The sequence below is a fragment of the Sander lucioperca genome, chromosome 13 (assembly GCF_008315115.2).
Source record: "Sander lucioperca isolate FBNREF2018 chromosome 13, SLUC_FBN_1.2, whole genome shotgun sequence".
NCBI lineage: Eukaryota > Metazoa > Chordata > Actinopteri > Perciformes > Percidae > Sander > Sander lucioperca.
The window spans coordinates 25125617-25150616 of record NC_050185.1 but is presented as its reverse complement, the minus strand read 5'-3'; the positions used below and the strand labels follow the sequence as shown (position 1 = coordinate 25150616).

At 39.2% G+C, this 25000-nt stretch overlaps 2 protein-coding genes across 5 annotated transcripts in view; both read left to right on the top strand.

Annotated features, from left to right (window-relative positions):
- The window catches only part of LOC116055009 (E3 ubiquitin/ISG15 ligase TRIM25-like), a 247759-nt gene that overhangs the window by 8812 nt on the left and 213947 nt on the right, over positions 1 to 25000 (top strand). For 2 of the 4 annotated variants that reach the window (XM_035990819.1, XM_035990821.1), the window contains exon 3: positions 21916 to 21929. In XM_035990819.1, coding sequence (XP_035846712.1) covers positions 21916 to 21929 — 14 coding nt within the window. Of the gene's footprint in view, positions 1 to 12178; positions 12190 to 21915; positions 21930 to 25000 lie in introns of all 4 variants that reach the window. The other 2 variants (XM_035990820.1, XM_035990822.1) reach the window with 1 other exon arrangement.
- LOC116062749 (tripartite motif-containing protein 16-like) lies at positions 11057 to 12853 on the top strand. Its single transcript, XM_035990818.1, has one exon. The coding sequence runs from the start codon at positions 11131 to 11133 to the stop codon at positions 12793 to 12795; it is 1665 nt and encodes a 554-aa protein (XP_035846711.1). The 5' UTR covers positions 11057 to 11130; the 3' UTR covers positions 12796 to 12853.

Here is a 25000-nt window from a genome sequence, read left to right as displayed (position 1 = left end):
GCTTCTTGTATTTGGTCCGAAAGTCTGAACCATCCAAAAAATGCTTTCACACTATAAATGAACCGGGCCATGGTTCAGTTTGGTCCAGACCGAGACCACCTCTTTTGGTCGGACCAAAATTTGGTCTTTTGATCCGGACCGTGGTCCGGGGGAGGTTTCACACCTCTAATTTTGGTTCGGATCAAACTGAAAAGTCCGAAAGTCCGGACCAAATGAGGTATGTGTGAAAACGCCCTAATATGTCGACAAAATGAGAAGTTTGATCCCGGCTTTATCCAAATGTTCACATTTTTGTTCTGGACATTTATGCAAATGAGCGCATATTTAATAAGCTAATTTCTCATTTTCAAAACATTTTAAGAAAACTTGTTATATTTCAAAACTATGAGTCTTAATGTGAGTTTGTGGTCAGTGTGATTTCAGTGAAGATGAGATGAATGTGAGCTAAAGGATCAAACCTGTACACAGACTCAGATATACAGGAAACTACCAGTGTTGGAGTACAAAGTACAAACACTTTGGTACTCTACTTAACTACAATATTCACATATATGTACTCTACTTTGTTAGTTATACTTCTTCAAACTTTAACTTTTACTCCGATACATTTCCCCTAAAGCGTCTTCGTTACTCGTTTCTTACAAGAAATGTTTTCAAACGTTGGAGTCAACAAAGCATGTAAATTCTGTTTCTGTTTTTCTCTTTATTGATGTCAGACTTTGAGTTTGATGTTTAAGAAAGTATGGAAACTCTGAATATTATACTTCACTATAAGGAAGTTACGATGAAGTTAATTAATTTATTTTACTTTTACTTTTAATAATGAAGTACATTTAATATCATAAAATTACTTTTGATACCTAAGTAAATATCAGACACTTTAAGACTTTTACTCAAGTAATGCTCTAAAAGGAGACTAACTTCTACCGAAGTCTGTTTCTGGTAACATACTTTTACTTTAAGTATTGCTTTCAAGTATTTTATACTGGAAACAACCCAACAACAAAACAAAGACACAAAACTCCGTGATCTCTTTTGTTGTCTTTATTGAAATGAATAAATATGAAATGAATGAATAGCTGAGGTTGGCCAACCACAGACCTTTTTGACCCCTCTGGGCCTCGTGTCGGCGTCATCTGGCTGCCACAGCTCTTCCTTCGTCCGTTAGGACATGAAGATGGAAGATCTGGACCTGGAGCTCCATCCGGGAACCAAGAATTGAAAGAGGAGACAGTGAGGAAGAGCCCACCACAAAATCTCTAATCAGCAACCAAGCTTACTTATACTCTGTTAACTCATTCTGCCCTGTTAGTCTGAGTTTTCTACAACTATCCCTTCCCCCACTAACCCCCCCACACACCTGAGTATGCACTGTCAGAAAAAGAGGTACAATACAGGTCCATTTTATTCCCTAAGGTACAAACTTAGCAAATGTTCCCTTAAAAGTACAAAAATGTATTTTTATTTTTCACAGCAGACATGTTGACATGTCATAGTAGGAAAAGCACAGGTTTATTCAAAGCCATGAATGATTCTTGGTTTCTGATGTAAAGCACTTTGGATACCTGTTAGTTGCTGTAATGTGCTATACAAATAAATGTTGATTGATTGATTGATTGTTGATAATGATGGCTGCATTCCACTTAGGAGAGGTCCTGGTATGGTGCATGCTGACTCACTGAAATAGCTCACTGGGACACTTGATGGAACTGAGCCATTCTTAAGGATATCAATTTCAGATGTGCTTTTCCTACTACGACAAGTCAAAATGTCTGCTGTGAAAAAGGTCCATTATGCACCTTTAAGGTACAATTATGCACCTTCCATTGTACATTGTGGACTTTCCGAGGTGTAAGGTACATATGTTTAAATGTAAAACGACAGGAATTAGTGGATGCTCATCACAGCAGAAAATGAATGTCATCTCTCAATAGAGAAACACAAGTTAATCTATACTATATTCAATCTCAATAACTCAATAATTGTCAAACTAAATTAACTGTAAATATTTGGGATATGTGCAAAATAAATCTTTTAAATTTTTTTTACAATGTACCTTTGAGGGTACCACCCTAGTGACGAGCTTCTTTTCCTTAAAGGTACTGTTTTGTACTTTTTTTTCTGAGTGTGTCCAAGTAAAAACAGCATCTGTTAAAAGAATCATTCCCTCACACCATCTCATATATCTCATATATCACACCATCTCATATATCACACCATCTCATATATCACACCATCTCATATATCTCATATATCACACCATCTCATATATCTCATATATCACACCATCTCATATATCACACCATCTCATATATCTCATATATCACACCATCTCATAGTATGGTACATCGTCAGATATGGCTCCTCGTTCTTCCTCCACCCTGTCGGTGGCCATCCTGCATCTGATCGTTCTGTATGAAATGGAGAGAAACTGCTCCAGAGCCACAGACCGCTTTCACACACTACAGACCTCATCTAACTGAGAATAATGTCATAAAGGGTTTCTCCACCAATCTCAACACATTTCAGCTAATTTAAACCTTTTTCAGGTAAACTGAAGTTGTTCCTTATAAATATCTTAATCATCTTCAGAATCAGAATCAGATTTGTTGGCCAAGTATACTTACATACACAAGGAATTTGACTTTGGTAGGTATTAACACTGTCTATACATTTAACAAATAGACATGTAGTAGTAGACACACACAGTATATAAATACACTATATACATATATACATATAGGCACATATCAACATAATATATAAAAATACAAATATACAAATAAGACATAATATCAAGACAAGTACACATGGAGCGGGAGGTAAGGTGCAAAAAGTTATAGTGCAAAGTAGTGTGCAAGATGTATATTATAGTGATAAGTATGTAATGTGTAGAGAAGTGGGTGAGTGACCAAAGTGGGGATGACCCCACTTATCCTCAGTTCAGTAGAGTGATGGCAGTGGGGAAGAAGCTGTTCTTATGTCTGGTTGGTTTTGTGCACAGGGATCTCTTCTCTTCTGCAGACAAGGACTCTCAGTTCAAGCTGGTTGTTTAGTTGAAATCTCTGTCTGAAGTTGTCTATAAGTGTAGGGAACGCCATGACCATGTGATGGTTGTATATCTTGTTCTTCTTGCTGCAGGTAAAATGAAGACAGTATCTCTGGAACATGAGTTTTCTACTTTCTCAGTTTGCTCTCTGATTGGATGAAGAATCAATGGGTGGGATGGGTTCAGACTAGACGTGGCATGTAAATGATCAAACGGTGCACCGTTGCTGAAAAGAAACAAAAAGTGACCCATGTTTGGAAAGTTTGCATGATGACATTAAATGTGCTGAGGGTTTTTGTAACGTGATTCAACCTGCCTCCACACAGTACCATTCACCTCCAGTTCTTTTATTCTTCATTTAAAATCTGAGAGAGTTACCCTAAATATGTTCAGCTCAGCGAAGAAACATGCTTTTTAAAAAGCTGCTGTCTATGCCACACCTGCCAACATGGGGCTGTTGAAAATACTACGTGGTTCATTGGAGAAATTTAAAATATAGTCAAAGTGAAGTCAAAGAAATGTTTTCTTTCTACTAGTGTGAAAGATGTTTCTGTCTGTTATATATTTCCCTCTCTGCTAACATGAAGTAACAAGTTCCTGTGTGTGTGTGTGTCTGTGTGTGTGTGTGTGTGTGTGTGTGTGTGTGTGTGTGTGAGTTCTTGTAAAGAGTTCCAGTTCAGAGAAAACAAATTATACATATGAGTAACATTTCATGTTGAATCATGTCGACTTTAATTATGTTGGAAGTTAGAGTCCTCTTCATCAGGGCCGGAGTTCAGAGTTTTCAAACCGTGTAACAGAACAACGTATTCATGAACGGTGGCCGCCGGCCGGTCACATAGCAGTTAAGATTATTTAAATTATGCTGTAGCTTATCTTTAAAAATTCACCGCAGCAATTTTGAAGAGGGCCGCTGACATCTAAAATGTGTGTGTGTGTGTGTGTGTGTGTGTGTGTGTGTGTGTTTTTGTGCAACCCAGTCTCACGGCAGGTTGTGATATGGTCACGTAAATTAATCTATTAATTCGTAGATTAAATTTTCACGTTTTTTTCATGATGGATTGCTTGGTTGTTTATTGATCTTTTGAAAACTATAACGCTACATCTATCAACATTTATTTAGATTTCATCATGGTATTCATTTCTTTATTTAAATAATATTATTTCGGTGTTATTACGATTACAGTATGCTGTAAGACAGAACTCTACGATATGAGCCGAGCTGGGTGCATGCAAAGCCCATATCCCACAATGCAATGCAGGCATTCATATCAGAGAATTGGACAGCAATCAGCTGGTCTTTAACACCAGTATCGCTTCAATGTACATATATTTAATCAGTGGTTTTGTCACCAGCAACAACACGTTGTTCAGCTTTGTTCCAGTAAGTTATGCACCGTAATAACGTTTAAAAAAAAATCAGCTGAATACTCCGGCAGTGACGTAGTAATTACCGCTCTGCATCTGTGAAAAATTGTTGTACGTGAGAATTTATACAATAAAAATACCAATGTATCTCATCTATTCTAAGGAGCTTCTATGGACGGGTCAGTTTTAAGGTGACATTGTCTCACAGAAAAACCTAGCTTAGACTGTGTGAGGACAACAAGAGTTTAAAAAGGATCCATTTGATGATCATGTTAGTCACCCTTGGGCAGACACTTCTGTATGCTCACGGTTGTCTCATTGTCATGAGAGATGTTCACTGTTTGAATAAAGCTGCATTTGATTTGAACTCATGAGACTGGTCGTCATCTTTGAAGTCTCCCAACATCATTTCTGAGTTATCAACCCATAACATTTGGCTTCACGAAAGACGTGCAGATCCAGCGACAAGTGAGTAAATATCTATTCTTGTTGAATGACATTTGCTCCCTTTTGTTGTTTATCTGTTACTTTGCCCAAAAAAACATTTAAAAAGGCGACAAAAACTCCTAAAAAATGTCCTGAAAAATCGCCCAAAAAACACTTAAAAACGTAAAAAATAAAAATGCCCAAAAAAACATTTAAAAAGACGACAAAAAGTCAAAAAAAATTATGTCCAAAAGAACCTTGAAAAAGGCAACAAAAACTCTTAAAAACAATTTCCGGAAAATGTCGAAAAATTGCCCAACAAACATTTAAAAAGGCAAGAAAAACTCCTAAAAATGTGCCGAAAAATTGCCCAAAAAGCGACAAAAAAAGTTAAAAAAAATATGTCCAAAAGAACATTGAAAAAGGCGACAAACGCCTACAGAATATACTGGAAAATGTAGAAAAATTGCCCAAAAAAAATTTAAAAAGGCGACAAACGCCTACAGAATTTCCCGGAAAATGTAGAAAAATTGCCCAAAAATTTTTTTAAAAGGCGACAAAAACTCCTAAAACACGTGCAGATCCAGCGAAAGGTGAGTAAATATCTATTCTTGTTGAAGGACATATGCTCCCTTTTGTTGTTTATCTGTTACAGTTTTTTCCAATTGCTAAAACACAATTTTGCAAACTAGTGTGATTTTATCAAAATACTCAACACAATTCACAAAACCACACACCCAAACTGCAAAATACCTCAAATATCCTGCAACATGAAGAACTGCAACCAGAACTACATATAGCATTATCAAAATCTAACTTTTGCACCACATGGCGCACACTTCATTCATATTACCAGATGTTTGTCTAACCAACTACACGCTATTTGTTTGTTTGTTTGTTTTATTTGGATCCCCATTAGCTTCAGCATAGCTAAAAGCTATTCTTCCTGGGGTCCTACAATCTATCATGTGACAATACAATTTACGACATCACATTACACACCATACGCACAAGACATTATTCAGATTACACAACATTTAAAAATACAAATCATATTTTACAATTAATGCAATAATCACACACAAAAAGAAAAAATACAAATAAATAAATAATATAAAATGAGTTGAAAAGATTACGCTACCCCGAATACATTTTTTCTTTTCTTTTTTTTTAAATAAGATATAACGAAAAGCCCTATGACAGAATCTCTCTAAATTGATTATTAGCATTTGTTGGGCATTATGAAAAGCACTCTCATCTTTAGTATGCTTTGCCATAATACTAAAATAGTTAAAATTGTAGAAAATTTGTCAGATTGTTCACATGCACAGACCTTATCATGGTCATTGCATTCTGTGCGTGATTTTTATTTTTATTTTTATTCTTATGTATGTGTGATATATGTGTTTGTTGTGTTAAGGTTGTCTAAGCTACTGGATCCTAAAATTTCCTTCAGGATGAATAAAGTATCTATCTATCTATCTATCTATCTATCTATCTATCTATCTATCTATCTATCTATCTATCTATCTATCTGATTGATCTGAAATGAAGACAGATTCAGCAACTGCACGGCCTATTTCTCTCTTAAAATGTTTTCAGAAACACGTTTCGGTGAACTATTTTAGTCCAATATGAGATCGAGATTGGTTTTTGATAAAATAGCTTTTTAAAAAGATCTTTGGGCATTTTTCACCATGCTCTGACATTGTAGAGTCCATCCATCCAGGAAACACACACACACACACGCACACACGCACACACTCACACACACACACAGACACACACACACACACACGCACACACACACACACACACACACAGACACACACACACACAGAGACACACACACAGAGACAGACACACACAGAGACACGCACACAGACACACAAACGCAGACACAGACACGCACAGAGACACACACACACACACATGCAGACAGACACACAGAGACAGACACACACAGAGACACACACAGAGATACACACACACAGACACGCACAGAGACACACACACAGAGACACATAACGCACAGAGACACACAAAGACACACACACAGACAGACACACACAGACACACACAGACACACACAGACACATACACCTTCTTTATATCCATCTGTTTTTACCAGGTGTGACACGTTTAGAGCTAGTCTCCATACATTAAGTACTTCTCTGCCAAGACGTTAGTTAAACAAAGTATAAAGTAAAGTATGAATATAAAGAAACTAAATACAGAACGTGTTCTGTTGTTGTTTCCTGTTTCTACAGTTGTGTGAGATCTGCCAGGAGGCGTTTGAGACGTACTGGGTGGAGGAGGAGGAGGACTGGTTCCTGAAGAACGCCCTCAGGGTCGACGACAAGGTACCACTCTCTCCCACTATACATTAGGAAAACATATATAATATTAACAAAGAAAACTTAGTTAAAAGGCTTAAACATTAATAGTTAAGTGTCCTAAAATATTATTATTTTTTTTTTTAGTAATGTCAAAAAAATCTTAGTTAAGTGTCCTAAGAATTATGAGATTATAACAAATAGTAAAATGTCAAAAAAAAGTAAAATTCCTTAAAACTATTAAGTAAAAAGTCCCCGAAATATTGTAAAATGTCAACCAAAAAAAATTTGTAAAATGGCCAAACAAATGTTAGTAAAATATTCTAAAAATAATTTGTAAAGTTAATCAAATAATAAAAATGCCTTGAATTTTTTCTTTGTAAAATGTAGTTAAAATATTAGTTTAAAAACCTGAAATATAAGAAAAAAGTCGAAAAAATATTATAGAAGTCCAAAAAATATTATAAAATGTCCAGAAAATATTATAGAAGTCCAAATAATATTATAAAATGTCCAAAAAATATTATAAAATGTCCAAAGAAATATTTTTCTTTTTGCAAATTAAACTATAGAAATTGTTAAAAATAAAATCGAAGAAATATGAATAAGAATTCCTAAAAAGTCTCGTGGAATGAATTATAAAATGTGACATTAAAATGACATCAGATCTTTTGGGTTTTGGACAAAATAAGACGAGTGAAGACGTCACACCTGAAACTGTAAGAAACTGAGATTTTAAAATGTATTTTAACACATTTTAATCATATTTTTGAGGACCAAAGATCTGTTTCTGAAGGGTTTTTACGTGTTATTGATTATTAATTATGTCTTTGTGTGTTTTCTCTCCATAGAACTTCCATCCCGCCTGTTTTGAAGATTATAAAAATGTAAGTAACTGAGATTTCTCCCCAAAAAGACGCAACAATCAACGTTCAGGGGGTCAGAACATGTTGAATCCATCTCAACTTTATTACAGAAATGATGGAAAAATGAATATTAGAATCCTAAAATCAAGCCAAACACCTAAAACACACACACACACACACAGACACACAGACACACACACAGACACAGACACACACAGACACAGACACACACACACACACACACACACACAGACACACACACAGACACAGACACACACACAGAGACACACACACACACACACACAGACACACAGACACACACACAGACACAGACACACACACACACACACACACACACACACACACACACACACACACACACACACACACACACACACAGACACCCCCCCCCCCCATCTTCCCATAATCCTCCAGTGACGGAGTATAATATAAATGTGTTGTCGGACCATCGTTGAACGTAAGATCACGTCTCTGTTGAGCTCTGTGTGTCTCCGTGACGACGGGCTGAAATAATAACAAAGCGTTGCCGTGACGCTGTGCTTCCTCTCCCTGCAGACGTACCTGGACGCCACGCCGTCGCCCAACAAGACGCTGACGGACCACCCGCTGGGCGCCTTCGTGAAGAGCGAGGAACAGGAAGAGGAAGACGCCACTTCCTCCTGTGCTGTCGCCGCCGCCGCTGCCATCGCCGCCATCGCCGCCGCCACTGGCGCCGCCACTGGCGCCGCCTCGGTCAAACAGGAAGTAGACTCTGAGACGGCGAGCGAGCTTCCCGATGTGAAAACGGAAGAGACGGAGGTTTTAACGGACCGAGTCCAATGTGACGAGAACACACAGTGACGCGTTGCAGCGTCACGAGGACTAGACGCACACACACACACACACACACACACACACACACACACACACAGACACACACAGAGACACACAGACACACAAAGACAGACACACACATAGAGACACACACACAGAGACACACACACACACACAGAAACACACAGACAGACACACACACATAGACACACACAGAGACACACACACATAGAGACACACACACATAGAGACACAGACACACACACACAGAGACACACACACACACACACACACAGCGAGGAGGCGTGCGGAGCGAGGCTGCCGTCGTCCTCGGCAACATTAACTTTGAATACATTTTTGTATTTGATTCTTGCCGACCGTTGTCAGGTCTGTTTATTAAAAACAAGAAATGTTTTTTTGGGGGTTTTTGGCAAAGAGATGTAAATTATTTAATTTATAAATTAAAGTATTTTTGGTATCCGTCTGGTGTAACAGTGATTGAGTTAACGGTCTGGGAACAGCTGAATGGAGCCATTTCATTGGCTGGTTTTGGGGTGACAGGAAGTAGTTCCTGGCTGCGTTTAAAGGTAAGCATCATCTGATTGGACGACAGACGGAAGACTCCAACGGAGGATCCGAGTCGTCTTTCTTTTTCGTTTTTGTTTTTGTTTTTTTTTGTGGTCTTTTCAATAAAAAGTGAAGTCTGAAACGTGTTTGTGTGAGCGGTGGTTTGGCTCGTTGACGCTCGCTGTTGGATTGTCATTTAGGTTTCAGAGCTACGAATAAAGTTTAGTGGATTTAAAGACTGTTCCGCTGTGTGTTTATTTCATGTGGTCGTTTGTTTGTTTGTTTTTATCTCTTTTCAGAACGGAGACTTTAACGCAGCGGTTCTCAAACGCATCGTTCAAAGGTCCAGGACCATACGTAGAGATACAGACACACACACACACACACACACACACACACACGGAGAGACAGAGACACACACAGACACACAGGGAAAGACACACACACACAGACACAAACACACACAGACAGACACACACAGAGACACACACACAGGGAAAGACACACACACACACAGACAGACACAGGGACGGAGCGATGCTGCTTGTTCAGGGTTGTCATGTGTACTCCTATAGGCCTACACTAACTGCACCAAAACACAGAATTAGACTACTATTTAACACGATAACGAGACGTTTTTAACCGGTAATGAAACTGTCTCAATGTAATACTGAAGCCGTCAGACGCCCGCGCGGACAGACAGCAGTCAGAGCTCCGGCGAAGCTCTGCGCCCGTCAGCAGCCGGTCCCCCAGAGCAGCATGGTCACCGGGAGGGTCCGGTACAGCCTGAACACTGCAAACAGAGATCCCGTTTGAAGGTGACGTGTTTGATTTTGACTGAACGTCCCAATTTGAGTAACCTCTGATTGGGTCGGTCGGCCCATCTCGGGACCAGGCCGGCCGTTGCCGACTGGCCAAATGCTTAATATTACACAACAAGACCGGCCCACATTTAAAAAAATGGTCCGGCCCCTCTGGCATTTGTCAGAAATGCCAGATGGCCAAACCGCCCCTGGTTAAAGCCCTCATCATTCAGAAGAAACCCTCTCAGGATGTGTTATTGTTCTAGGCTGAACTATTTTTAACATGTCAGCAGCATTTTGATGATGGTTAAGGTGGCGCTAAATCTATTCTATATGTTTCACAGATTGTAGTTACTTTGCAAATTTGCTATTTACTAACAAAAAGCTGTGATTCATTCATGTGTCTTCCGTGTTCTGTGTTTGGATTTTTGTAAACAATATAAACTTAACAACAGGACAACTCAGTCATTTAGTGAACTGGGGAGCCGTCTCCAAACCCTCTGATTCTAAGAAGAGTTTACCTCCTAAAAGCTGAAGTCAGCAGAGTTTTTAAATGAGAAATGAGCTCTGTTGTTAACAAGTGTTGCTGTGTTCCTTATCACATACTTTTTCTTTTTACTTTAGTACAAACTGCAGCTGCTCTTATAAAAGTATATACTGTTGGCTGCAGTACAGTCTGCATACAATTGGTACTTACAAAAAAAATTCTGGCATACTAATGGTAGAATGGACATTGCAACACACCCAGTATCTCTCTCTAACTGCTCCTCCTCCAGGAATGAAGCAAGACTTGATAACTCCTCCCACTGTACATGCTGTTTTTAGTTTCACTTCTCAGGAAGTGAGACTCAGACAGTCGTTGTCACTGAGCGAGAGGTGAAATGGCGCAGAAAGGAGTTCAGCTGGACCGGGAAGCCTTCTCTTGTTCCATCTGTCTGGATCTACTGAAGGATCCGGTGACTACTCCCTGTGGACACAACTACTGCATGAACTGTATTAAAAGCCACTGGGATGTAGAGGATTGTAAGTACAGCTACAGCTGTCCTCAGTGCAGGAAGAGGTTCACATCGAGGCCTGACCTGCTGAAAAACAACTTGTTAGCAGATTTAGTGGAGGAGCTGAAGAAGACTGGACTCCAAGCTGCTCCTGCTGATCACTGCTATGCTGGAGCTGAAGATGTGGCCTGTGATGTCTGCACCGGGAGAAAACTCAAAGCACACAAGTCCTGTCTGCAATGTCTGGCTTCTTACTGTGAGAAACACCTTCAGCTTCATTATGAATCAGAGACATTCAAGAAACACAAGCTGGTGGAGCCGTCCAAGAAGCTCCAGGAGAACGTCTGCTCTCGTCATGATGAGGTGATGAAGATGTTCTGTCGTACTGATCAGCAGCTTATCTGTTATCTCTGCTCTGTGGATGAACATAAAGGCCACGACACAGTCTCAGCTGCAGCAGAGAGAGCTGAGAGGCAGAGAGAGCTCGAGGGGAGTCGACAAAACATCCAGCAGAGAATCCAGGACAGAGAGAAAGATGTGAAGCTGCTTCAACAGCAGGCGGAGGCCATCAATGTCTCTGCTGATAAAGCAGTGGAGGACAGCGAGAAGATCTTCACTGAGCTGATCCGTCTCCTGGAGAAAAGAAGCTCTGATGTGAAGCAGCAGGTCAGATCCCAGCAGAAAAGAGAAGTGAGTCGAGTCAAAGAGCTTCAGGAGAAGCTGGAGCAGGAGATCACTGAGCTGAAGAGGAAAGACGCTGAGCTGAAGAAGCTCTCACACACAGAGGATCACAGCCAGTTTCTACACAACTACCCCTCACTGTCACCACTCAGCCAATCAACATCCAGCATCCATATCCGTCCTCTGAGCTGCTTTGAGGACGTGACAGCGGCCGTGTCAGAAGTCAGAGATAAACTACAGGACGTCCTGAGAGAGAAGTGGACAAAGGTCTCACTGACAGGGACTGAAGTGGACGTTTTACTGCCACAACCAGAGCCCAAGACCAGAGCTGGATTCTTAAAATATTCACATGAAATCACACTGGATCCAAACACAGCACACACACAGCTGTTATTATCTGAGGGGAACAGGAAAGCAACAGTAATGAGTCAACAACAGTCTTATTCTAGTCACCCAGACAGATTCACTGACTGGGTTCAGGTCCTGAGTAGAGAGAGTCTGACTGGACGTTGTTACTGGGAGGTGGAGAGGAGAGGAGGAGTTGATGTAGCAGTCGCATACAAGAATATCAGCAGAGCAGGGGAGTCAGATGAATGTGAATTTGGACAAAATGACAAATCTTGGGTGTTATATTGTGACAACAACAGTTATATATTTTATTATAACAAAGTCCAAACTCGTGTCTCAGGTCCTGTGTCCTCCAGAGTAGGAGTGTACCTGGATCACAGTGCAGGTATTCTGTCCTTCTACAGCGTCTCTGAAACCATGACTCTCCTCCACAGAGTCCAGACCACATTCACTCAGCCCCTCTATGCTGGACTAAGTGTTTATTGTTATGGAGACTCTGCTGAGTTGTGTAAACTGAAATAGACAGAAGTCATTTAAGGGTTAACTTCTGTTTTTTTTTGTTTGTGACATTCTATGTTTTCAGCGTTTTTTTGTCAGTGTTTGACGTTTTTCGTGTGTTTACATGTTTTTGTAGCTTTTTTATTTTTTTTTTAAACTGACCTTTGTTGACTATTTATTGTTAATAGTAATTTTTCATAAAAAAAAACGGTCAGAAAATGCTGTTTTCAGCGTCTCAAATATGTAGAACTATTAATTCTCTTTCCTGTGTTATCTTATATTACACTGAATATCTTACACACACACACACACACAGACACACACACACACACACACACACACACACACACACACACACACACACACACACACACACACTTTTAAAAGGATTGTTTTAATGGTAATGGAATTGATAGCCAGCCCAATGACTTCAATGTGTTTTCATTTAATTGTACATTTTATATTATAATCAAGTTGATTTTGTGCTGTTAACTGTCTGGTTTTATACAGTCTACATGTGGCGTCTCCATGGTAAGCTGCCTTAACATTCGCTCCGTTGTAGAGTTATTTTGGGTAAAAGTGTGTTTTGTATTTATTTATATTCAGCATTCAGTTACTTGAGTAAATGCAGTATGTGGATTTGGTTTCTTTCATGGTTTTAAATGGTGTTGTTCTCTTCATTTGTTGTCAACATGTAACCTTTTTGCTTTAAATTGACTCCATTCTTATTAGTTTTAGCATTGGGTGTGAGAACTGTGACCCTGTGTTCCTCATCAGCTGGTTGGAGCCAGAGAGAGACAGAGGACATGTTTGGTGATATAGAAACTAGCTGTGATGGAGCGTTATCTGGCTGGGAGACATGCTTTTATTTTGAAAAAGTAAAATATCTTTGACTGTATTATTACATGTCTCATATAGTCTTCTCATTGTCTGTGTGTGTGTGTGTGTGTGTGTGTGTGTGTGTGTGTGTGTGTGTGTGTGTGTGTGTGTGTGTGTGTCTGTCTGTGTCTGTGTGTATGTGTGTGTGTGTGTGTGTGAGTGTGTGTGTCTGTTTTTTATGATCACCATGACAATTTTTTAAATACTTTTAACAACTTTCCTAAACTCTTAACCCAGTTATCACAACCTCCCTGTGTGTGTAATCTTCCTGATGTTAGTGTGTATGATTAACACTTAAAATGTTGACAGTGTAAATATTGCTGGGAAACCTGTGCAAAAACCCAATAAAGATAATTTCAATAGTGTGTATGATTGACTAAATGTTTCTGTTGTGTGTTAGTGTTCTGGAAGAATTATTAGATTTTGAGTCATGTTTGCATTGTTTTGGTAGACATAGTGTATTGTTCTAGTGTATTATTGTATTTTGATATTTTGTTGGAGTTAAGTTTAAGTCAAGTAACAAATTAATATGATTGAGAAGATATGAGGGCTTTTGTTAAATCATGACTTTATTAGTTGTGTATTGTAGACATTAGAGATCCTGATCCACACTCCATACCTACCAGTTGGTCTCGTGATAGGTTTGGTATTTGAATGTATCTCATCTATTCTAAGGAGTTTCTATGGTACGGGTCAGTTTTAAGGTGACATTGTCTCACAGAAAAACCTAGCTTAGACTGTGTGAGGACAACAAGAGTTTAAAAAGGATCCATTTGATGATCATGTTAGTCACCCTTGGGCAGACACTTCTGTATGCTCACGGTTGTCTCATTGTCATGAGAGATGTTCACTGTTTGAATAAAGCTGCATTTGATTTGAACTCATCAGACTGGTCGTCATCTTTGAAGTCTCCCAACATCATTTCTGAGTTATCAACCCATAACATTTGGCTTCACGAAACACGTGCAGATCCAGCCAAAGGTGAGTAAATATCTATTCTTGTTGAATGACATTTGCTCCCTTTTGTTGTTTATCTGTTACAGTTTTTTTTTCCAATTGCTAAAACACAATTTTGCAAACTAGTGTGGTTTTATCAAAATACTCAACACAATTCACAAAACCACACACCCAAACTGCAAAATACCTCAAATATCCTGCAACATGAAGAACTGCAACCAGAACTACATATAGCATTATCAAAATCTAACTTTTGCACCACATGGCGCACACTTCATTCATATTACCAGATGTTTGTCTAACCAACTACACACTGTTTGTTTGTTTGTTTGTTTTATTTGGATCCCCATTAGCTTCAGCATAGCTAAAAGCTATTCTTCCTGGGGTCCTACAATCTATCATGTGACAATACAATTCACGACATCACATTACACACCATACGCACAAGACTTTATTCAGATTACACAACATTTAAAAATACAAATCATATTTTACAATTAACGCAATAATCACACACATAAAGAAAAAATACAAATAAATAAATAATATAAAATAAGATGAAAAGATTACGCTACCCCGAATACATTTTTTTTTTCTTTTTTTTTTAAATAAGATATAACGAAAAGCCCTATGACAGAATCTCTCTAAATTGATTATTAGCATTTGTTGGGCATTATGAAAAGCACTCTCATCTTTAGTATGGTTTGCCATAATACTGAAATTGTTCAAATTGTAGAAAATTCGTCAGATTGTTCACATGCACAGACCTTATCATGGTCATTGCATTCTGTGCGTGATTTTTATTTTTATTTTTATTCTTATGTATGTGTGATATATGTGTTTGTTGTGTTAAGGTTGTCTAAGCTACTGGATCCTAAAATTTCCTTCGGGATGAATAAAGTATCTATCTATCTATCTATTTTGGTGCAGGACTTCTCTGTGTGATTGGCGCTCCGTTAGGAACAAGTTCAGTACACAGAGTTGAATTGAATGTGATGAGTGAATGTGACGCATATGGCGTAAAAGCAGTTTTATTCATTCAGAGCGGATTATTTTGGAGATGCCCTGCAGACAGTTGAAGAAGAAGACAGGGGAATTTGGGTGCGTGTTTAGTTTAGTTACACAGGATTAAGATAGGAAGTTAGGAGTTGAGTTTAATGAGGGACATAGCCGGTAAACAATTCAAAACGGAACATTGTCACTGCCCACGACTTGTTTAAACTGCTTCCATACCTCCGACTTTCCTCCACACTTGCTCAAAGTTAATTCTCCTGTTTTTCTTTTTTTCTTTACATCTTCAAGCTCCATGTTGCACTTAAGATACACAATACAGCCCAGCAGGCCTGGTGTGATGCTCCACCATACAGCCCAGCAGGCCCGGTGTGATGCTCCACCATATAGCCCAGCAGGCCCGGTGTGATGTTCCACCATACAGCCCAGCAGGCCTGGTGTGATGTTCCACCATACAGCCCAGCAGGCCCGGTGTGATGCGTGCCAGAGGAGGAGACTCCGCGCATGAAGTGCTGCATTTTGTAACTGCAGCCTAAATTTTGTACACATTTGTTACTTTTATATAGCTTATATATACATATTTATAATATTTCTGATTATGGCATAGCTTTCTCCCCATAGATATAGAACAATAGATATGACATGACATCATAACAAATGGCATAACTGTCCGCCATCTTACTAGGGTACTGTTTACAATTGTCACCTATGGCAGCAAGTATGGTTGTCAGCTGTGCAGCACCTAACTGCTTTACCAGAAGGACAGAAGAGACCCAGGAGGCTGGCATCACTTTCCACATGTCAGTAGGAGTAGATAAAGTATTTTCTCTCTTCTTTTTTTGACTATAAATACAGAAAAGTTGGTGAACTAGCTAGCTAGCTAGTTACGTTACCTAGCAACTGTTAACGGACCGGCTGAGATGTCAGTTATTGGTGATTGATAACTAGCTCTTAACAGCATTTATGAACAGCAAACATTGTTTTAGTTGATTGATGTTTTTTAGTTGATTGATTTTTGACCTCAAATAAGACATTTAGTAACGTTAACGTTATAACAGGTTTTTTTAACACGTCGTTAATATTACCCCTACATTGACTGCTGCGGCTGATTTCACTCAATCTGTGTTACGTTTTCAATTAAATTAAAGTTAACGACAAGTACTCTTCTTTACTCCTAAATCTCATTTTATAATATCTCAAGACAAATCCAGCAAGCTAACGGTACGTTAAAATGTAACTTTACACATAGAGTAAAGTTACGTTACACAAATCAACATTAGCCACATCCAGCAACACGGAGCCCTAACCGACCAGCCGCACTTAACGTTACATTTTCACCAGCTAACGTTAGCTCCCCAAACATTAGCCATGTTGAATCCTGCTGTCACTCATCATATATTAACATCTAGTGTTGTCAGCTTACCTCATGCCTTTACACGATTTTCCTTTCAGTAAAGCAAATTAAAACTTAATAATCCATGTCTTGGTGAGGTAAAGTAAACTTCAATCCAGAAAGGATTCCTACTTCAGCAGCAAAGTCTCTGCATTACTATCGTAAATGTAATTTCCATAACATAATGTTAGCGCAAGGAAAATTGCGACAATTCCATCAGCAGTTGTGGTGAAGTCATTCTAGTCTTTATCAACAAAAACTCATTGAAGCTAGCGAGGCTCTTCAACTACTCCACTCCGTCAAAACTAACTCCATTCTGGCCGGTTGACAGGAAGAAAACAAACACTAAACAGGAAGTAGCGGGGTTGATGGGAAACGTGGTCTTATAGTTGAGATAAAATCTACACACATAAATATAACACATAAATGTATTAATAAATTACAGTTGGATGTTTCTGTCATGTGTCTTATCGTAACTACCGATCTATAGACCATAATACTGAATCTGTTTAGGATTTCTACGTTAAAAAATATTGTTTAATGTATATTAGCCATTCAGAATACCAAAGACAGTTTTTACATATTAAGTTCAGGCAAAATTGAAAAAATAAAATTATTACCTGCAGTATAAATGCGTTTTTATGAGCTTATCTTTATGATTGAACGAATTACTTGTTCTCGTGGAGCTATATCAATCAAAATTCCACCCAAATCTCTATTTTTTGTTTCTTTCTAGAAAGGCACAGTTGTCTTACAGTCATTACTTTGAATTAAAACCACTATTGATGTATTGGTAGAAAAATATAAGGATTATAAAGACAACATGAGCCTCTTTCCCCATTAATTCCAATTGAAGCAATTCTAAAACTTAACCCTGGTAAGATGGCCGCCAAGTGGTTCCATCCTGGAATGGCAAGTATGAATTACATGTCATATCTATTGTTCTATATCTATGTTTCTTCCCACCCAATTAGGCTAAATAGGTAATGGATTAAAAAAAAAAAAAATGCTTGATCAAGGGTCCGACCCGGCCCGAGGATAGTGGCGGAAAATAAGGGCCCCGAGAATCTAAACTCTAGTCAGAAGTTATTTTCCCTGATAAAGGCGATAAAAATCCAAGCTATAGAGCATTTTTAGGGCAATGTGAAGAATTATGGTTTCTGAATTGTTTGAAGGCATTTGAAGCTGCAGGACACCAGTGGGCTGGTGATAAGGAGACATGCAATGAACGTAAACTGATGTTTGTGCATGAGTGCATTGAGGCTGGATTTAAAAGGATTCTTGTCATAAAAAGGTCTGACCAAAATCAGGAACTTGAAAAATCAGATAAAAGTTTTAGATGCTTTTACACAGCATTAACGAAATATCACTTGGATTAAAAGGCAGATACTGCATGGAAAGCCCTTAGTCAACACCACATAGCAAAGATTATATCTTATGTTTTCAAATGACGAGGTGCAGAGATTTTTACATTGGATTGTTACTTTATTAGATTATAATAAACAGCGCATGCAGGATTCCACAGGGATGGAGGAAGATGAACATTTTGAAGCCCCTTTATTAATTTTTGATGACAAGGTTATGGAGAAACCGCTTACTTTAGCTGAAGTTTCAAGAATTAGTCAAGATGCGCCCAATCCATTAATTAACCCATTGGGATTCATTGATTGGTGGACTTCGGTATTAATGCATGGGGCGATGTCAGGCAAAGATGTTAGGTATATTTTGACAACTTTAATGCCTAATGTGTCAATGGAAACTCTGATTGATGAATGTCCAACGTTGAGGGTTAGGGTTAGGGTTAGGGGTTAGGGTTAGGGGTTAGGCTAACCCTTACCCAACGTTGAGCTTTGATAATGATGGCCCACTAGAGGGAGAGGTTACAATTATGGATACATTTCCGTGGCTGTCCAAGACACATCAGACAAGTCATTTGGCCGAATTAAAGGTGTATTTAGCAAAAAAACGCTGTGGCAGGACAGGATGTCTCACAAATATTAAACTGCAAAAAGAGATCAGATGAAAATGTATCAGAGTTTGCTATTTGGTTTCTTAAGTGTTGGAAGGAACAGGAAAAGTTTGACGTTTTGGATAAGGCTGACGCCTTTTTTGCATCAATGTTGATTAATGGACTGGGAACGAAAGATGCCTTTACGTTGAAATTAGCATGTCCTGACCTGTTCTCATTAAGCCCTGCAGAGTTATTGAAGAAAATACGAGCATTAGAGGCAATTCATCTTTTTACCTCAAACACGAAACTTCAGGCTGTAAGTGAACAGCTCCAAGATCAAATTTCAGGATTTCAAACAGGAAATAAAATGAGAGGAAATGCGATGAGAGGAAGAAGCAGGGGGGCTAGACAATCATATGATACACCGCGTTACAGATATGGAGAGAATAATGATGGCACAAGTAATCAGAATAATACTAATAATCGTGACATTATTTATAAAGAGCGCAGGGCCGATATTGATATTGATATTGAGGGGAAGCTGGATACAGAGAGTGAGATAGAGGGAGAACTGGAGACAGCAGCCATGGTGCAGGAGAGTGAACAAGATATGGTTGTGGGTAAGCTTGATTTTTGGGGACAAGAAATGCAACACATTACTTCCAATTTATGGTATCAATATATAACCAGAAAAGTTAGGAGTCACTTCAAACTCTTGCTATGCATGTGCAGTAATGTTGCAATCAACGAATCAGTTGTTTAATAATGTTGCAGTGCCGTTAAAGGGTCACGACGGCATTCCAGCTCGTTGCATGATGATGTTACAATTTGTACTACAGACACATCCACTAATGGGCCTAGGTGTGGGACAGAGAGCGAGTAGACAGAGTACAGTCATAGAAGTGAGACGACTGTTACTGAACGAGGGAGTGCATACGCTTGTACCGAGTGGAAAAGATGGTGTCCAGCATGCTAAAGTGTATACTGTGTATTCACACGTAGCTGGGAGGACTCGAAAGAATAAGGAGATTAACTGTAAATACAATACGACGATCAAAGTTTCAGGGTACGAACCACCATTGGAAGGATGTTTTGGATTTTACAAGAAATATGTGTTGGATATGCCCCTTGATTTGTCAAAACAATCTTCTAAGGTTTCAGCGATACATAATTAATCTGCAATCTTCGACATATGCATCGAAGGTCAGGGACAAGATGGGAAACATGGGAAAGGGGAGAGTATGGGAGAAATTCCTGAACAGCAGTGTATTAAAATCTTAGGGGAACCTAATGAGTACAGAAGGATCGCAGTCTTAGGAACAATAACAGTTCCGTGGGAGAAACATCTGGACTTCTCTTCCCAGGAATTTTATAGGTCGTTGTGGAGTTTGTACGATGAATGAACTAATTTACATTGTAGAACCTGTAGAATTCAGGAAAGGAAACCACAGTTGGAAGAAGGAGAAGCGGGAAGTTTCAGATGTTACAGGCTATATTCATCTACAGAATAAAGATCCGACAGGATTAGCGAAAAATATTACGCATTAGACAAGGATTTTTCCGCATTCCCAGAGTTAATGTATGATAATCATTTCCTGATAGCATTAACAAGAAGGGACGTGGTTAATTTAGCAAATGCTACTGCGTTAGGGTTCCAATCATTAAGTGCAGAAGTGGCCCTTATTAGACAATTCACAATCGAAAATCGTTTAGCACTCGACACAATTACAGCTGCTCAAGGCGGAGTTTGCGCTTTAAATTGATATGGATTGTTGTACGTACTTACCAGCAAAATCTGAAGGATTAGGAAATTTGTCATTTGCATTAAAGAATCTCAAAGAGATTCAAGAAGGCATTGTTAGAACCAATAAGGAGGCACACATTACAGGAGGAAAGCATGCAGAGACGGGAAGAGGACTTGAATGGATGACGAAACGGTTAATGATTTAACTGTTAATCATGTGCATGTCCACTCAGCTAATCGACGAAGACCTAGGTTTGCATCTTCTTCATTGTCTGGTACTTCCACATCAAGTGAAGATGAGGGTCCCATGGGACAAGTGGATTAAATGATGTGCATGAGAAATTCAATGTAAATGGGTTAAGATCATGTAAGAAAAGATGAGGGATAAGTTTAGAACCATGCTATCATGACAAAGAATAATGTGATCGTTCCAAAGATTTGGCTGGCAGCATTTTAATGAGGGGATCGCAGAGAAGTTTTGTCCTGGTAAAGAAAACAGCCACCAGGTTTTCGCCTCTGCCATGATCAAGCATTATTATTTTATGTAATCTGTAACTAATATATTCTTGTATAATCATCATTTAAAATGTATTTCATGTGTATTCCATATGTTAAGATTGTTTTCTATCACAGTATATTGTATGTTAGACTGTACCTCAACCATGATAAAAAAGCCTGCCTGCCCCCTCAACACACCGTGAAAAAGCCCGGTCTCGGGAGACAAAACAGGGGTCGTAAACGTCAAACAAACACTAGGGGCACAGGCTGTGGACCAAAATACAACAAACCATGTTCCAGCCAATCACAGACAAAATGGTTGGGGGAGGGGGTGGGGGTTAGTGCGCATGCACATAATGTGTGTCTCTGTGTGTGTGTGTGTGTGTGTGTGTGTGTGTGTGTGTGTGTGTGTGTGTGTGTGTGTGCGTGTGTGTGTGTGGGTGTGACGAGTCAAAGAGCTTCAGGAGAAGCTGGAGCAGGAGATCACTGAGCTGAAGAGGAAAGACGCTGAGCTGAAGAAGCTCTCACACACAGAGGATCACAGCCAGTTTCTACACAACTACCCCTCACTGTCACCACTCAGCCAATCAACATCCAGCATCCATATCCGTCCTCTGAGCTGCTTTGAGGACGTGACGGCGGCCGTGTCAGAAGTCAGAGATAAACTACAGGACGTCCTGAGAGAGAAGTGGACAAATGTCTCACTGACAGGGACTGAAGTGGACGTTTTACTGTTACAACCAGAGCCCAAGACCAGAGCTGGATTCTTAAAATATTCACATGAAATCACACTGGATCCAAACACAGCGCACACACAGCTGTTATTATCTGAGGGGAACAGGAAAGCAACAGTAATGAGTCAACAACAGTCTTATTCTAGTCACCCAGACAGATTCACTGACTGGGTTCAGGTCCTGAGTAGAGAGAGTCTGACTGGACGTTGTTACTGGGAGGTGGAGAGGAGGAGGAGTTTCTGTAGCAGTCGCATACAAGAATATCAGCAGAGCAGGGAGGTCAGATGAATGTGGATTTGGACAAAATGACAAATCTTGGGCGTTATATTGTGACAACAACAGTTATATATTTTTGTACAACAATGTCCAAACTCCCGTCTCAGGTCCTGAGTCCTCCAGAGTAGGAGTGTACCTGGATCACAGTGCAGGTATTCTGTCCTTCTACAGCGTCTCTGAAACCATGACTCTCCTCCACAGAGTCCAGACCACATTCACTCAGCCCCTCTATGCTGGACTAAGTGTTTATTGTTATGGAGACTCTGCTGAGTTGTGTAAACTGAAATAGACAGAAGTCATTTAAGGGTTAACTTCTGTTTTTTTTTGTTTGTGACATTCTATGTTTTCAGCGTTTTTTTGTCAGTGTTTGACGTTTTTCGTGTGTTTACATGTTTTTGTAGCTTTTTTTTTTTTTTTTTTAAACTGACCTTTGTTGACTATTTATTGTTAATAGTAATTTTTCATAAAAAAAAACGGTCAGAAAATGCTGTTTTCAGCGTCTCAAATATGTAGAACTATTAATTCTCTTTCCTGTGTTATCTTATATTACACTGAATATCTGTTTTGAAAAAACACAGCACCAACACACACACACACACACACACACACACACACACACACACACACACACACACACACACACTTTTAAAAGGATTGTTTTAATGGTAATGGAATTGATAGCCAGCCCAATGACTTCAATGTGTTTTCATTTAAATGTACATTTTATATTATAACCAAGTTGATTTTGTACTGTTAACTGTCTGGTTTTATACAGTCTACATGTGGCGTCTCCATGGTAAGCTGCCTTAACATTCGCTCCGTTGTAGAGTTATTTTGGGTAAAAGTGTGTTTTGTATTTATTTATATTCAGCATTCAGTTACTTGAGTAAATGCAGTATGTGGATTTGGTTTCTTTCATGGTTTTAAATGGTGTTGTTCTCTTCATTTGTTGTCAACATGTAACCTTTTGGCTTTAAATTGACTCCATTCTTATTAGTTTTAGCATTGGGTGTGAGAACTGTGACCCTGTGTTCCTCATCAGCTGGTTGGAGCCAGAGAGAGACAGAGGACATGTTTGGTGATATAGAAACTAGCTGTGATGGAGCGTTATCTGGCTGGGAGACATGCTTTTATTTTGAAAAAGTAAAATATCTTTGACTGTATTATTGCATGTCTCATATAGTCTTCTCATTGTCTGTGTGTGTGTGTGTGTGTGTGTGTGTGTGTGTGTGTGTGTGTGTGTGTGTGTGTGTGTGTGTGTGTGTGTGTGTGTGTATGTGTGTGTGTGTGTGAGTGTGCGTGTCTGTTTTTTATGATCACCATGACAATTTTTTAAATACTTTTAACAACTTTCCTAAACTCTTAACCCAGTTATCACAACCTCCCTGTGTGTGTAATCTTCCTGATGTTAGTGTGTATGATTAACACTTAAAATGTTGACAGTGTAAATATTGCTGGGAAACCTGTGCAAAAATCCAATAAAGATAATTTCAATAGTGTGTATGATTGACTAAATGTTTCTGTTGTGTGTTAGTGTTCTGGAAGAATTATTAGATTTTGAGTCATGTTTAGATTGTTTTGGTAGACATAGTGTATTGTTCTAGTGTATTATTGTATTTTGAATATTAGTGTTGGAGTTAAGTTTAAGTCAAGTAACAAATTAATATGATTGAGAAGATATGAGGGCTTTTGTTAAATCATGACTTTATTAGTTGTGTATTGTAGACATTAGAGATCCTGATCCACACTCCATACCTACCAGTTGGTCTCGGTAATGCACCAAATCTTTGTTTAGCAACCACCAATAAATGGGGTACTTTCCATAAAATCATCTCTCAATGCAAATCAAACCAGCTATTAGGCTAACTGACATAAAACCATGTTAATCTCTAGGTATGGTGAAGGGTATGTGATGATGTGGGGGTATGGTGAAGGGTATGTGATGATGTGGGGGTATGGTGAAGGGTATGTGATGATGTGGGGTATGGTGAAGGGTATGTGATGATGTGAGGGTATGGTGAAGGGTATGTGATGATGTGGGGGTATGGTGAAGGGTATGTGATGATGTGGGGTATGGTGAAGGGTATGTGATGATGTGGGGGTATGGTGAAGGGTATGTGATGATGTGGGGTATGGTGAAGGGTATGTGATGATGTGGGGGTATGGTGAAGGGTATGTGATGATGTGGGGTATGGTGAAGGGTATGTGATGATGTGGGGGTATGGTGAAGGGTATGTGATGATGTGGGGGTATGGTGAAGGGTATGTGATGATGTGGGGGCCAAGGGAACTTTATCAGGATGCATAGTATCCTGGATCCATGAAATAACTGTCCTTTCAAAATAAAAGTCTGCCTGCCTCTATGGGAATTTAACATAGGGGTGTACTGACTTATGCCCCCTGTATTTTAAGGAAGAACATTTATTTATTTACGATACATTATTCATTCACAAAGAAAATTGGTGTCCTTAAAGATTGGATTTTTCCTCATTTTTTTAATTAAGGTATTAACAACAAAACGCTGAGTGAACATTACTACGTTTTTCCCCCACTAACAAAACGGTTTTAAAACAGTAACGTTAATACAGCGTCTCCTGCAGTTCTAAACATCGGCCGGTGTGTGTGTGTGTGTGTTTGTGGTTGTGCGTGAGTGTGCATGTGTGTGTGTTTTGTGTGTGTTTGTGTGTGCGTGTGCATGTGTGTGCATGTGCCTGCGTGTGCGTGTGTGTGTGTGTGAGTGTGTGTGTGCGTGTGTGTGTGTGTGTGTGTGTGTGTGTGTGTGTGTTT